The following is a 14,172-nucleotide window of genomic DNA, read 5'->3' as shown; positions in this document are numbered from 1 at the left end:
TTGAGGAAAATTGGGACAGCCGTTTCCAACATGGTGTTCATCCTGGCACTTCCACACCACCCCTGGGAGAGCTTGGGAAGTCCAGTCAGTCATCCAGCCCCCTGTGCAGCTACCCAATGGGTTGACGCCACGTGGCATGCTTCACACATCTCTAACAGCTGGTTACTGGCGTGGCTTCCAGCTCCAGCTGTCTTTTTAACAAATGAATGCTGTCAGTTCCAAGAAAGACAGGGCAAGGTGGGGTGGAGAGCTTGACATAACACATCACCACTACAGAAACAAGTGAAAACATATGTCTTCCTGATGCTGCGCTTCAGCAGGCAGCAGTCTTGGGAATGGAGGAACATCATTGATTGCAAAAATGATTCCTCTACTATCTTGCAAATATGGCAGACGCTATTTATGCCGCTCCAGCTGAGTCGCAGGACCCATGTCAACTGTTTCTTCTAGAAAATCACTATTTTTGGCAAACATGTATTAAGCTTAACTACATAAATTCCTTACTCTCAGAACAGAGAAACCAAATAAATTTGGTGAGAATTTAAATAACAAGCAGTACCAATGATGTATTGATTATTGATTTTCAGATAGCAAGGAGTTAGGTTTTAATAGCAAGTGATACTAATCTTACATGAAAATATCCATCTTAATTGATTCAATACTGAGAATTTAGATTTTAATCTTGAATACCTATGTTTGTAATACATAGGCTCTTTTAAAAAAATCTGGATCAAAGATGGTATGGTGGGAGTTGACAAATGGGATGTTAGCTAATGTGTGCTCTTTATATAATTTTCTATTTTTGTCTAAATTTTTTCACAATAATGCCAGGCAGAATATAAAGTGTAAATTATTTTATCCTTCTCTGTTACGGGAGGCAGCGAGTCCCTACAACTTGGGTCCAGCCAGTTTTCTATAACATAGATCTGTTCTTATGACTTTTCCCTTCAGAACCCTCAGCCTTTCATCACCGTCCAAGAGTTGCTTCTGAGTTGATAGCCCGTCACTCCTATTAGCTCCATAAAGCCTGGGGTATGTGTCTGTCTTACTCATTTTCATATGTCCAGTATCTGGCACATAAGTGCTCTATAAATATCTATGGAATTAATCAATGAGCTGGAATGTTATCCTCAGAGGTGTTCTGACTTTGTACTCCCATAGAATTTTCTGTGTTCCCTCATTCATTCAGCATGATTTGAGTGTCACGCCAATGCCCGCTGAGTTCCAAGGGCACGAAGTCAAGTACATTATCTGTACTTTGCAGGGATTTACATTACAAGGAAAGAAGATTGTAGCCCCCTTTGATAAGTGCTGTGGCAAAGCGCAGGGTGGTATGGAAGCCTATGGGAAGAGCAAGTAAATCAGAAAGGGATGAAATATATCTGAGTAGCTCATTATATGTTTGTCTCCGGTAGCAAAAGTATCCTTAAGTGCAGGCATCGGTGTCTTGCTTGTTTTTATGTCTCCTTTAGTACCAAACTTGTTGCCTTATTTCTAGCTCATTGATTAATTCCATAGATATTTATAGAGCACTTATGTGCCAGATACTGGACATATGAAAATGAGTAAGACAGACACATACCCCAGGCTTTATGGAGCTAATAGGAGTGACGGGCTATCAACTCAGAAGCAAACAGCTACACGATGGACCATCAAGTAATGATACAGGCTCTACAGAAAAATCTGACTGAGATGGAGGGTGACAAGGTTTGCTTTGTTTTTATAGGGTGGTTCAAAGAGGTGACCTTTGGGCAAAAATCTAAACAAAGTGAGGTATCTGAAGAATGTTGTAGACACAGGAAACAGCAACAACAAAGGCCCTGGGATGGGAGCCTGGCTGTCGTGTTGATGGAACAGTGATGGAACCCGCGTACCTGGTGCTCAGTAGAAAGGATAGAAGTTGAGTAGAGAGGCTACCTGGGGCTGGATTTGGATTAGACTGGACTACAAGGTGGTTTGAAGTCTGTATTTCTTGTTCTGACAGTCAGCTTGTGATAATACAGCATGAATGTGACCTGTTCAGAATGATGCTTTAGAAAAATAACTTTGGAACAAGAGAGGGTAAGCCAACAGGGAGATGAGATAGGAGGTCACCTCTTTATTCTAGGCCTAGGGTGATATGTGGCTAAACTGGAATGAGAATTCAGGGCAGAACAGAGTTAGGAGTTCAAAAGATCAATCGTATATTGAAATTTGTTGACATTCTTAACTGCATAATGTCACATTCAGTAGGACCTTGTTTGGGAAAAATGGAGAGTTGAGGTTGGGAGCACGAATTTCGATTCTGAAATTCACATTAAAACACAGCTTAGACAGAGATAAAGTATAATCATCAGCTCCTAGATATTTAGCACCCCCCCGCCCCTTCCAGAGGATGCTCACGTGACATGTGAAAGAGGAGGTCTGTTATTAGCAGACACAGCACCAAAGCCTGGAATGATCTAGAGGGAAAGACTGGCTGCGTGCTCCCATGTGAGGTTCATGAAAAATCTGGTTTCCATTAAATCCAGACGTGCTAGCTATCTCAACTTGGTCCCTCACAATTAACCAACAGCCATTATGGCAGTCATGTATTTTCCAAATGACATTTTTCCTTAAGCTTCCTTTGAAATGATCTTATTCTCAGGAAGAGGCTGGAGCAAAGAGGATTATGTGACACAAGGCTGTGAACGGCTCCCTCCTTAGTCTTCCTTAGATGAGAATGTCTTCATGACCAAACTGCTTATAAGGGTCCTGCATCTGTGACATCTCTCCTTGCTGATTGTCAGGGCATATTTAGCTATCCAAGGGGCTGGGAAGATGTAGTTTCTCTTCCCTATTATTCTGTGTATCTCTCCCCAAAGATGTGTGGAGTACCTCTGATGTACAGCACATGCCATGGCTGCTGCCAAGAGTAGCCCAGCCTTGCCCTGAAAGTACTTCCAATATGCTAGAAGGGAGTACATGAGAGCGTTGCTGGGTGAAAACTGAACTAGATTAGGAATGTCCAGTAAGACCACATTCTAGAGAACAGTTGAGGGAGTTATCCGTGGAGAAGTATCTCAGTGACACTGCTGCACACCCTCCCTTTGGTGTGAAAATTAAAGGGGAAGCCAAAAGGATGATTCTCTGGTTGTAATATCACTTGATTCCAGCCTTCGTTTCTAGAAGACCTGAGTTGGTGGGTATCTCTGTATGTCCTTTGGATTCATCTGAAGTGGCAGTAAAAGGTAGTTGACAGGAGCTTAGGACCTACATTAAGCCAGCCCAGAAGTGTTTTGTTCTTAAGAGTCAGTGATTTGGGCTGCTACCCTACTCCCCCCAAAAAGTCATACCCTCTCTAGAACTTTCTTTTCTTTTTTTCTTCAGTTTTACTGAGGTATAATTAAAATTGTAAGATATATAAAGATGTAAGCATATACAATGTATATGACATATATACAATGTATATAATCTACATGCACATTGCAGAAGGAGTCCCCCCATTGAGTTAATTAACATATCCATCACCTCACATGTTTACTTTTTTTTTGTGGTGAGGAAGATTGGTCCTGAGCGAACATCTGTGCCAGTCTTCCTCCTTTTGCCTGAGGAAGATTCCCCTGGGCTAACATCTGTGCCAATCTTCCTCTATTTTGTATATGGGATGCCACCACAGCATGGCTTGATGAACTGTGTATAGGTCCACGCCTGGGATCCAAACCTGTGAACCCTGGGCCACCAAAGTGGAGCATGCAAACTTAACCACTATGCCACTGGGTTGGCCCCTGTTTACCTTTTTTTTAAAATTTAAGTTCTACTCTCTTAGCAAATTTTCATTATACAATACAGTGTTTCTGGAACTTTTCCTGAATCCTAATAGGATGTATGTTTAAGAATAAGGGAAGGCTGTGTGGTCAGACAGCCTTGAGCTGTAGAGAGGTTAACAGAAGTCCCCATCAAGTAGAACTGTTGTGAGAGTCAGATGAGATTTTGCAGATAGAATGCCTTGCACAGTGTGTCGTATAGAGGGAAGAATGACCTATTCCTCCAGGAGGGGTGGTAAAGGAAGGTGGGGAGAGGGAGGAGGAGAGAGACTCCCCAGCACCTACTGATCACAATTAAATCACTTGGATTGATATATAAATGTTGAAACATAGATTGTGACTGCTTATAAAAACCGTGTGCATTTATGAGTATTTGTGCCTTTAATTTTTTTGAAATGAATATTAAAATTTATATAATAGACTATGGTAAGCATGTCAACCATTTTGATATTAATACATTATTTTTTAAAAAATAGAGCTTTTTGGAGGTACATGCCCTTCTGAGAAGGGGCACAGGCATAATTTGGACAGAGTTGGCTTACATTTCCAACCTAATGTCGAGCTGTGAACCACCATATTCCGGTTTCATGAAATTTGGGCTGTTGAAGTCATTAAGTGTTTATTTTGATAGAAATATTGTTAATTAGCCAAATAAGTAAGTTTCATCAGTGTGTCATTAATATCTCTTAAGAGCCACTGGAATGGCATCCTCTATACCAGTACAGACAGCATTATTTAAGTGCTTTGAAGAAAGGGGCTGAGATGATCCATCTTTCCGTCAGTAGCATAAACCATTGCATATGGTCAAAGCCACGTTAGTTAATATTGTCTTGGAGCCAAATTTGGTTAGCTTAAGTGAAAGAATAGGATAATTCATTCTGAGCCTGCTGGAGTGTTTGAAGAAGTAACCAAACATCTCAGGCTAGGAAGGAGATAGAAAATAGGCATTTCTAAGAACTTCTGCAGCAAGACTTTCAGACTTTTTTTCCTGATCCATCGCTAACAATGTGACTCAGGAAGCCATAAGGACTGAGAGCGGGTGGAGAGTCCACCTGCCTCGATGAGGTCAGGGGTCACCTGGGTAAATCGTCTTTGCCCAGTGCTGCAGCTGCATGTGCCACAGGCAGAATGCTCAGTGAGCATCTGTTGAATGGCCTGGGGGAGTGATCTGCTCAGGTGTTTGCTGGGAGGAGGTGGGCCTTTACCTGTCCCATCTAACCAGATGACCCGCACGTAACTTGAGAGCTCTTGTCCATGATCATGGTGCCTTCTGCCATATTCTCCAGAAAGTCTACTTCGCTTTTTTTCTCCCAGCAGTAACTATCTTTTTTTTTCCCTGAGGAAAATGTGTCCTGAGCTGATGTCTGCTTCCAGTCTTCCTCTTTTTTTATGTGGCCCGCCACCACAGCACGTCCACTGACAGAGGAGAGGTATAGGTCCATGCCTGGGAACCGAACCTGGGGTCCCAAAGCCGAACACACTGAACTTAACCACTAGGCCACTGGCGCTGGCCTGATGCTACCTCTTTTCAGTGGAGGGCAGGTGGATAAGAGAGAGGGTCTTCAGAATGGGTGAAGGCTTATTCTGAACTGAGATTTCTCCTTTGGGGTGTCCTCATACATGTTGGGCAACAAATCAATTATTTTGTTTAGTGCTATTACTTGGATAAAACAATGCTTACTTAAAAAGGAATGTGATGTCTTGATTGAAATAAATTTTTTTAGTTGTTGGAAGTAGGTTAAAAATTTTTTAATGGAAAAGAAGTTGATTATTGATAACTGCAAATATGTGTCTTTGGCAATATTTTTCCAGCCAGCCTCAAGGGGGCTACTTGGTTTATCTATCAGTTAGTCTTTACTAAAAGCGGAAATAGAATAATGATATTGTGCATGGGATTTTTTTTTTAACTCTTATTTCAAGATACTTCTTTAAGATTTACCGATATTATTCCCACTTGAAGTTTTGGTCCACTTTTAGCAAACATCGTTAAGTCTTTTAGTTTTGGATTATTTGATAGGTATAAGCACTAGGATATAAGTCACTTAAGAAACTTGAAAACTCTACCTTCAAAGGGTTTATAGCTTCCTAATTTTCATTAATGTTTAAGGCTGTTCATTCTAATCTTCTTAAAACAAATTGTGTATTCATACCACCACTTAATTTGTCAACTATATCAGAATGTGAGGTCTTTTTCAGTTAAATCCAAAGCCTTTAATGGAGTTGAAATATGACCTATAGGGAGAATGTTTTAAAGGGAAATTTCTCAAAGTGTAGTTTATACCTGTTCTGAGTCCTTTGAGAATTATTTCAGCCATTGAAATCTAAAATAGGAAACAACTGCTAACAAATAAAACTTATATTACCTCCTTTTAAAAAGTGTTAAATGGTGAAATATGATCTGAATAGAATATTCACTCTTGGTCAGTAGCCATTTAATTTTTAAACTTACCAGCTAAATTAGGTGACTGAGTTTCTAGGTCTTTCAAATCGGAAAAGATTGAATGTTTAATGTGGGGACAATATTGCGAGCAGACCCTTCAGCCCAGAAGAGGACACAGCCAGTTCTTTACCTCTGTCTCCCTTGGTGGTCTTAGGGAAAGGAATCCCCTTGGGTGGGGAGTCAGGCCAGCTCTCAGCTTATGGTACCCACACTCCTGTGGACTTGGGGCCTTTCTTGTCCTCTAGCCTACTGGAAGCTTAAGGGTGTCCACACTCAATCTTCTTCTTAGCAGGCTATTGGGTCTCCGATCCCCACTCCCCTCCCCTCCCTCTCCAGCTTCTACCCTCTTTAGTTCTGAGGTGTCCATCTCTTAGTCCACCTAGGCTTCCCCTGCATGATCCAGAAAAGGGTTCTGGTTTCAGTGGAAACACCCATCCTCAGAAAAGCGTTCCATGACCTTCCACTCTAAAATTAGTTTCCCCACTTTTCTCATCTTTTCTGTTATTTTCTCTCACAGAACCCTGTTCTTTTTCTTCATACTTTACACAAAGAAATGTTTCATTTCCCTTTGTGATCTTTACTTGTTTAATCCCTGTTTCCCTCATTTAGCTGGAAGCTACATGAGACCATGGATCTGTCCTGATCACCACTACTTAGCCAGAACTTCGCATGTGTTCTGTAACAAAATGCTTCACGCATTCTGCAAATAAACAGATGGTTCCTTTTGGATGTACCAGGTTTATATTTTTAAATTATAAAATGTATTTATTTGGTGATACTGCAATGTTTTCCATCAAACTAAACCCAAAAAAGAATATTTTTCTTCCATAATATCCAGCACTGTAAAATCTTTGTGATAAAGAATTGTTCTCAATTTCTGTCTTTGTCACCCTGAACTGAAAATAGAGGGCTATGTGGGCCCAGTGTGTTTGTCTCAATATGGGATGACAATTTTATTATATTTTATGGCTTTCTCAAAACAGAAGTTTTCCCTCTGCGTTTGCGTTGCCTACAGTTCTCATGAAACAGGGAGAAAATAAAGCTTCTGAAATGGTTAGTCCAGTTAAGGCACGTAAGTGATTTAAGTCTTTGCTGTTAGTTTAACCAAGTTAGGAAGTTAGAAAGCCTGGAGGGCTTTCATGGAGAACTCGCTGTTTTTTTTCTCGTAGCTGTTCGCTCTGTCTGGTGCAGACTGTCAGTGCTGCCTTTTGTCTTCCTACAGCTTGGAAGCGGCGAGGGCACTGGGAGGCCGGGGTTAGACGAGAGAGTGAGAGACCTGGTTCTACCTGTGCTTCCAGCCGGGATTCCCTCACAGGGAGGACGTGAGGTTTAGATATGGTATTGCGTGGAGTGCTTGCGGCTTCACACCTGTAATGCAGAAAGACTTCATGGGTTTTATGAATCTGAACATGTCGCTTCCCAGCTGTGGATTCCCTCCGCTGTTAAGGGAGGGGGAGCCTTGTATGCCCTCCGTATCCCCTCCGCTCTGTGATTCTATAATTCACTTATTCGCAAATGTTTATAGACTAATAAGCAAATACTCACTAGCTGATGATGTGTGGCACGCCCCTGGGTTGCTGATGCTGCTCCTGCAGTCACAGAGTGTACGCTGACACTGTGTGTCAGAGGTGGTGGGGAGAAGGTTGAGTTTGTCTGTTTCCATCATTGAACATAGACACACAGCAAATAAACTGTGACCTGAGATAATCTGGAAGTGGGGGAGGGTAATTTTAAACAGGGTCTTGAGGACAGCTTCTCTGAGGAGGTGACGTTTAAGCTGAGACATAAGCAGTGAGCAACAGAAAGCCAAGCAAGTCTGTGGGAGAAGATGGCAGTGAAAGAAAAAGTGACTGCAGACTCAGCTAAGAGTGTGGTAGGGGGAAGGATTATTTTCCCTCTACCCTTCTAGGTTCTTGGCTGAGACACCCCTGTGTAAAAGACAGATAAACAAGAGAAAAACAAGCAGAAGTTTAATATCCTGTATACATGAGAGATACCCAGGAAAACTGAGTAACTCCCCCATATGGCCCAAGCCACCACCTTAAGTACTATATCTAGTTAAAGACAAAAGAAGATGTTGCGGGTGGGGCAGTTATGAGAGGTGACAGGTAAAGCACAGCAAATAGGGGTAAGGCTGTTCTGCAGATTTAAGCGGTTTCCTCCTCCATTGGGAGGAGTTTCCAGAGATTTAGAGTCATCCTTCTCCTGCCACAGAGAGGGAGGCACCCTTACAGAGGGAGATTCATCTTATAAATGTAAATGTCTCTTACAAAAGGCTAACTTCTGGGTTTTCAGAGCTGCTTCTGTGTGTGCTGTTTCTTAAAAATAACTAGCTCAAGATAATCCTTAGGCCAAACAGGCATATTTTGGGATGGCAAATTCTGCTCCCCTTCGAGTGAAAGAACGTAGTCGATTCAAGAAGTGAAAGAAGAGTCCTGTGTAGAATGATGGGAAGGAGAGGGGACAGATAAAGCTGCCAGCCTTCACAAGGAGCAGATTATGCAGAGATTTATGGGCCAGGAAAAGAGATTCAGATTAGAGTAATACCAGAGGGCGTGGAATGAGTTGATTCATGTTGGACAGGGACTCTGGCTGCTGTGAGGAGACCCTAGTGGAGAGGACTGGGTGGGGGAGAGTTGGGAGACTAGACACAGTACCCCAATGAGAGGTGATGAGAGCCTCTCGCAGGGACCCTGGGCTGGGTGGGGAAGGGTGGGCTGCTCTGAGATGCGGCTGGAAGATGTGGTAGACAGGATTTCTGGGATTGTGAGATTTTGCTTATTTAACTATTTATCTTGCTGATCTATTCTCTTCTCCCATAGTCTCCTTGAGGACGTGGATGTAAACGGTTGTATTTGTTTAGTGTGTACCTCTTTTCTTTATGCCCCTGCCTAGAACAGGGCTATGAATTAGGCGCTCGGTGTGTTTGCTGAATGAGGGAAAGCATCTATCTTTGTGTTTGGTTTCTAGACATCCTGTCAGGGCTGCACCCAATAAGACAGTCTTTCAGAAGGCAGCAGACTTCTGAAGTGGAAGGAAACTCAGGACCAAACCACACATTCTGGGACTCCTTTTAGGAATGAGAAGCTGAATCCTAACATAGGGCCAACGTAAGGCCTGGGACAGCCCCTCTGATGCCACCCATCCCCCACAGGCTGGGTTAGGTGCCAAGCCTCTATGTTCCCATGGAAACCTGCCCTCACCCTGCCACCCCCTTGTGTTCTGTACCATACTTGAATATTTGTGTCTGGCTCCCGTAAACTGCATGCTCTATTTGTGAAGCTCCTGCATAGTTGTATGCACAGCTCTTACCCGGGTGCCTGGCACCTAGCTGGTGCTCAGTGAACATGTGTTGATTCAGTCGCTCATCAGTCAGTTAGTCATCTCAACTGCTGCAGTTGAGAGTGTATAAAGGGCTTCTATGATGGTTATTTTTCTCCCCTTGTAAGGTGGCGAGGGCAGGAAGAATTCTCCCCATTTTGCACATGAATGCGGCAAGGGCTAGAACACTGGTTCACAAACTCATTTGTACATTAGAATACTCATCTGGGCAGTTAAAAATATTCTGATACATCCATCACAAGGACAGAGATTCTGTTTTGGGCGGTGTGGGATTCTGCCTGGGAGTGAGTGACTCTGTGCATGGGCGTGCATGTGTGTGTATTTAAGATCCCCAGGTGTTTCTAATATTCGGCAAAGTTTAAGAATTGTCTGTATTGGTGTTTCTCAAATTTTAAGAGGCATCCAGATCACCTGGGGATCTAAATAAAATTCAGATTCTGATTCAGCAGGTCTGGGGTAAGACCTGAGAATCTGCATTTCTAACAAGCTCCTGGGTGAGGCTAAAGCTGCTGGTCCACAGGCCACACTTTCATAGCAGGGCCTGGATAACAGGGAAATTCTAGACCAAGTGCAGGGAAGAGGGGGTACAGGATGCTGAGAGAAAGGCAGGGGTGTATTGTAGCTGAAATATCAGGTACAAAGATACACGTATTGTGCCATGAACTTGGAAAGCAAAGCTGAGATGGGGTGGGCTTCTGAATCCCTTCTTTCTTCTCCACTTAGCAGATAGGTCTCTTCGTAATGATGCTGCTCATCAGATTCCCCAGACCCCTACTTAGAGATACCCAGTGACCGCTCACTCCTTTCTCTGCCCTCTTGCTAGTCTTTTTACTTAGCACTCATGAAATCAAGATGGAATGTCTTTGTTTTTACTGTTTACACTCTGAGTTCTTTGAGGATGGGACTGTTTTTAAATTCGTTACTTCTTTCAGTGTTTATCACAGTGTCTGCCTTGTCATAGATGCAGAGACTTATCTGCAGATGTCCCATGGCTCAGCCCTTCAGTCACAAACAAGATTGGCAGCCTAAAATAGTAGCTAAGAGCCCTGCGTCTGAGGGTAGAGAACTCTGGGTGCCACTACTAGCTTTCCCACTTCCTATCTTAGCCTCAGTTTTCTCATCTGTAAAATGGGGGTAATAATAGTTGCAACGGCTAATGGTGCAGATAAAATGAAATGATACATGCCAAGCATTTGGCACAGTTGCCTGCACACAGGAAGTAGCCAAGAAACAACTGCTAAAAATCGTCCCACCAAAAGCGACCCACGGAATCGTTAATATCTCCTTTGTATTCGGCTTTTTAGTCAGGTCTAATAAGGACACGAAAAAATGAATTCCTCATCTCGCCGTTACCTCAGCTCCTGGCCCAGGAACACAACTACAGCTCACCTGCTGGCCACCATCCTCACGTACTGTATAAAAGGACAGCCGAGGAGAAGGTCCAGCGTTGCCTGGGCAACCCGGGCTCCAGCCAGAATTTTCTTGGTCACCCCCCAAGTCACTCTCCCCACACACCTCAGAGTCAAGAAAGAGAGCATCGCCATCGAAGGTTGCAAAAGCATCATTTTTGTGGACGACGCAAGAAATGTATGTAAGGAAACTTTTTCTTGTTCTATTCTTCTGGGGGCCCTTGACAGGTTTTCTCAAATGCTGTTGGGTTGCTGATTTTGCGGGTTGAAATGGGGCTACACTAAGCACCCTCTGAAGTTAGGAATCATCCTTGTCAGGGAAAAACTGGATGGTTAGTTCTAGGTAAAACTGGAAAGATTCTGATAAGCGTTTTTCTTTTTTCTTTTTTGCTCTTCTAGACTCTCCTAGGTTTTAGTCAAAGGTTCCAATGTATCATTTTGGTTTCTGTGCTCATGAGAAAAGTACTCAGTCTTCCAAATGATGAAAGAAATCAGAGGTGACTCCCAGCTGTGGTTGGGGTTCCTTTTAGGACTTTAAGAAGAAACTTCCCAGAAAACAACATTAGCACTTGAGTGGAGGTGGCAGTGAAACACAGGGACCCTTGGGCATGGTTTATGACCCAGGCACAACCTTCTGCATTTTCTAGACCAGCAATGTCCTTTAGAAATATAATGCCAGCCCCAAATGTAATTTTAAATTTTCTGGTAGTGACATTAAAAAAATTTAAAGATAGGTAATTCATAATATATTTTATTTAACCCAATATATACAAAATATTTTCTCAACATGTAATCAATATAATAAGTTATTAATGAGGTATTTTACATTCTTTTTTTCATATTAAGGTTGGAAATCTAGTATTTATTTTACACTTACAGTACAATTTTGGATCAAGTGACAAATTCTCACCAGAAATGTTTAATCTGTCTCCAGGTTTTTATAAAATTTAACGTTGAAAAACTAGAGTTACATACTCAAGTTGCTCCAAACATCAAGTTTTTCAATAACAGAATCAAGTATTACTTTTTTAATTAAATAAAATAGAAATTTCAGTTCCTCCAGTGGCACCTACCACATTTCAAAGGCTCAGTAGTCTTGAGTGGCAAGTGAGTACCGAGTTGGACAGAGCAGTCAGATGACAGTTTCATCCATGGAGAAGAGGAACTGGTGTCTCTGAGATGTTGATCAGGAGCAATAATGAAAGACAGCTTCTACCATTTTAATTGGTTTTGGGGTTTGGGTGTTATTGAAATATCCTCATTAAGGAACATCTATTGGCATGGATCTATAATAACAGTGGCATTAAGAACAGTAGTGTTATTCAAAGAGGCCATGGTACGTATTGGATATGAGATATCAAAACTAATCTCTGGAGCAACCTTATGATTGGGTATTAGGCTCTTTTCATTGATGGGGACCTGAGACTCAAGGTCACTCATCAATGTGGACAACCTAAGGTTTTGAATCTAACTCTGGATGGTTTGATCTTTTAATTTCACTCTGTGGAAAGCTGACTTTACTATTATGACTATTCCAGTTGTTAAAGTATTTCTGCATTAGTAATACACAGTTACTGTCCTGAGCTCTCCAAATGCCATCTTCCACCCCAGCAACCCTTGGGTTGTCACTATCCATTAACTAAAGGGGTCATGCCTGACCCAACAGGCACTCCCAGGTCTCTGCTCAAAGTTATGGCCAGTATCCATTCTGTTAAGGTGGTGCCCCCATCTTACCTGTTAAAAAGTATCATATAGTTTTAAATGTCACCCCTGACAGTGCTGTTTCCCCAGTAACTAAGTCAATATCGGGTCAGCCAGTCCTTATTGACCACTCATTCTGCACCACATTAAAGTTTGTGTTGATGAGACAAGAGTATAAGACACGGACAGTGTTCTACAGGATATATATTTCTAAATTTTATTTAGAAAATAATATATAAAGTGTTATCATGAATTCAGATGTAAAGGATAGTGTCTATTTCTGCAGTTTTTTAGCAATAAAATAAAATGAGCATTTTCTGTTTTTAAAAAGACAATTCAAGAAATATTGACTTTTCTTGACCCACTCTACTGGCTACAACTGTAGCTTGTCTTCTTTTACTCTGTAGAGCGTTTTTGAATTCCACCCATCCACCCATCCATCTATACTTCTGTTGAATGAGTCTTTCTTGAGCAGATGCAAGGTACAAAGCCCAAGGACAGGCAGCAATGGCATCACTTACCAGTGGATTAGTGAAGTGATGGTTAAATCGTCTCTCTCCTCCTTGTTCAGATTTCTGTCTATCTCACCCAGATGTTCTCTACTGATTTCCTTCCCAAATGCTCTTATGTCCATTGTAGATGCCCCCAAGCCTCCCCCAGAGGACACCTATCTCAGGTTTGATGAATACGGGGGCGCAGGGCGGCCCAGAAGATCAGCTGGAAAGTCACAAAAGGGTCTAAACGTGGAAACCCTTGTGGTGGCGGACAAGAAAATGGTGGAAAAGCACAGCAAGGCAAATGTCACCACGTACATTCTCACAGTCATGAACATGGTAAGGGGGTTGTCAGAACTCCAATCCTCCAGCTCTCCAGAACAGCTAAAGATCGTAGAATTCTCTTGCATGAGTTGAATAGCAGAAGTAGCTGCATGATTTTATTGAAAAAAAACCCCCGAGTTTTATTTAAGGAAATTGGTTTCATGTGGACATATATTTGGTAAAATTGAAGCCTATATACTTATAAACATGGTTGATTGGTTTTCCTTCTCCCTCCACAGTTTTGGATATTTTGGGATTTTATTTTTGTTTGATTTCAATGGTTTCAACAGGTTTCCAGCCTATTTAAAGATGGGACCATTGGGAGTGATATAAACATTGTTGTGGTGAGCCTCATTCTTCTGGAACAAGAACCTGTGAGTGGCAGACTTCATTTATTCCTTCATTCATTCAGCATTCAGGATACACTTACTGGATACCTACTATGTGACAATCCATGTACTGGTCATTAGAAATTCAAATTTGAAAATATGCTGATGCTACCCTCAAGGAAAGTACAGTCTAATAGAGTTGTGTATTCAAATAACTAAAACATCACAAAATAATTATATATGCATATATATACAATGCCACATAAAATATAATTAAGTATGCACATATACATATAAATATAAAAGATATATGTTACACTATATATAAAAATTAAATATTATGTAGGC

At 41.8% G+C, this 14,172-nt stretch overlaps 1 protein-coding gene across 2 annotated transcripts in view; it reads left to right on the top strand.

Annotated features, from left to right (window-relative positions):
- ADAMTS18 (ADAM metallopeptidase with thrombospondin type 1 motif 18) overlaps window positions 1-14,172 on the top strand; it is a 125,188-nt gene that overhangs the window by 47,015 nt on the left and 64,001 nt on the right. Inside the window, exons 4-6 of one of the 2 annotated variants that reach the window (XM_023637361.2) lie at window positions 10,872-11,154; window positions 13,317-13,510; window positions 13,786-13,869. In XM_023637361.2, coding sequence (XP_023493129.1) covers window positions 10,872-11,154; window positions 13,317-13,510; window positions 13,786-13,869 — 561 coding nt within the window. Of the gene's footprint in view, window positions 1-10,871; window positions 11,159-13,316; window positions 13,511-13,785; window positions 13,870-14,172 lie in introns of both variants that reach the window. The other variant, XM_070263130.1, reaches the window with a different exon arrangement.

This window comes from Equus caballus, chromosome 3, assembly GCF_041296265.1.
Source record: "Equus caballus isolate H_3958 breed thoroughbred chromosome 3, TB-T2T, whole genome shotgun sequence".
Classification (NCBI taxonomy): Eukaryota; Metazoa; Chordata; class Mammalia; order Perissodactyla; family Equidae; genus Equus; species Equus caballus.
The sequence above is the reverse complement of the archived record's forward strand: the minus strand, read 5'-3'. Positions and strand labels throughout refer to the sequence as shown.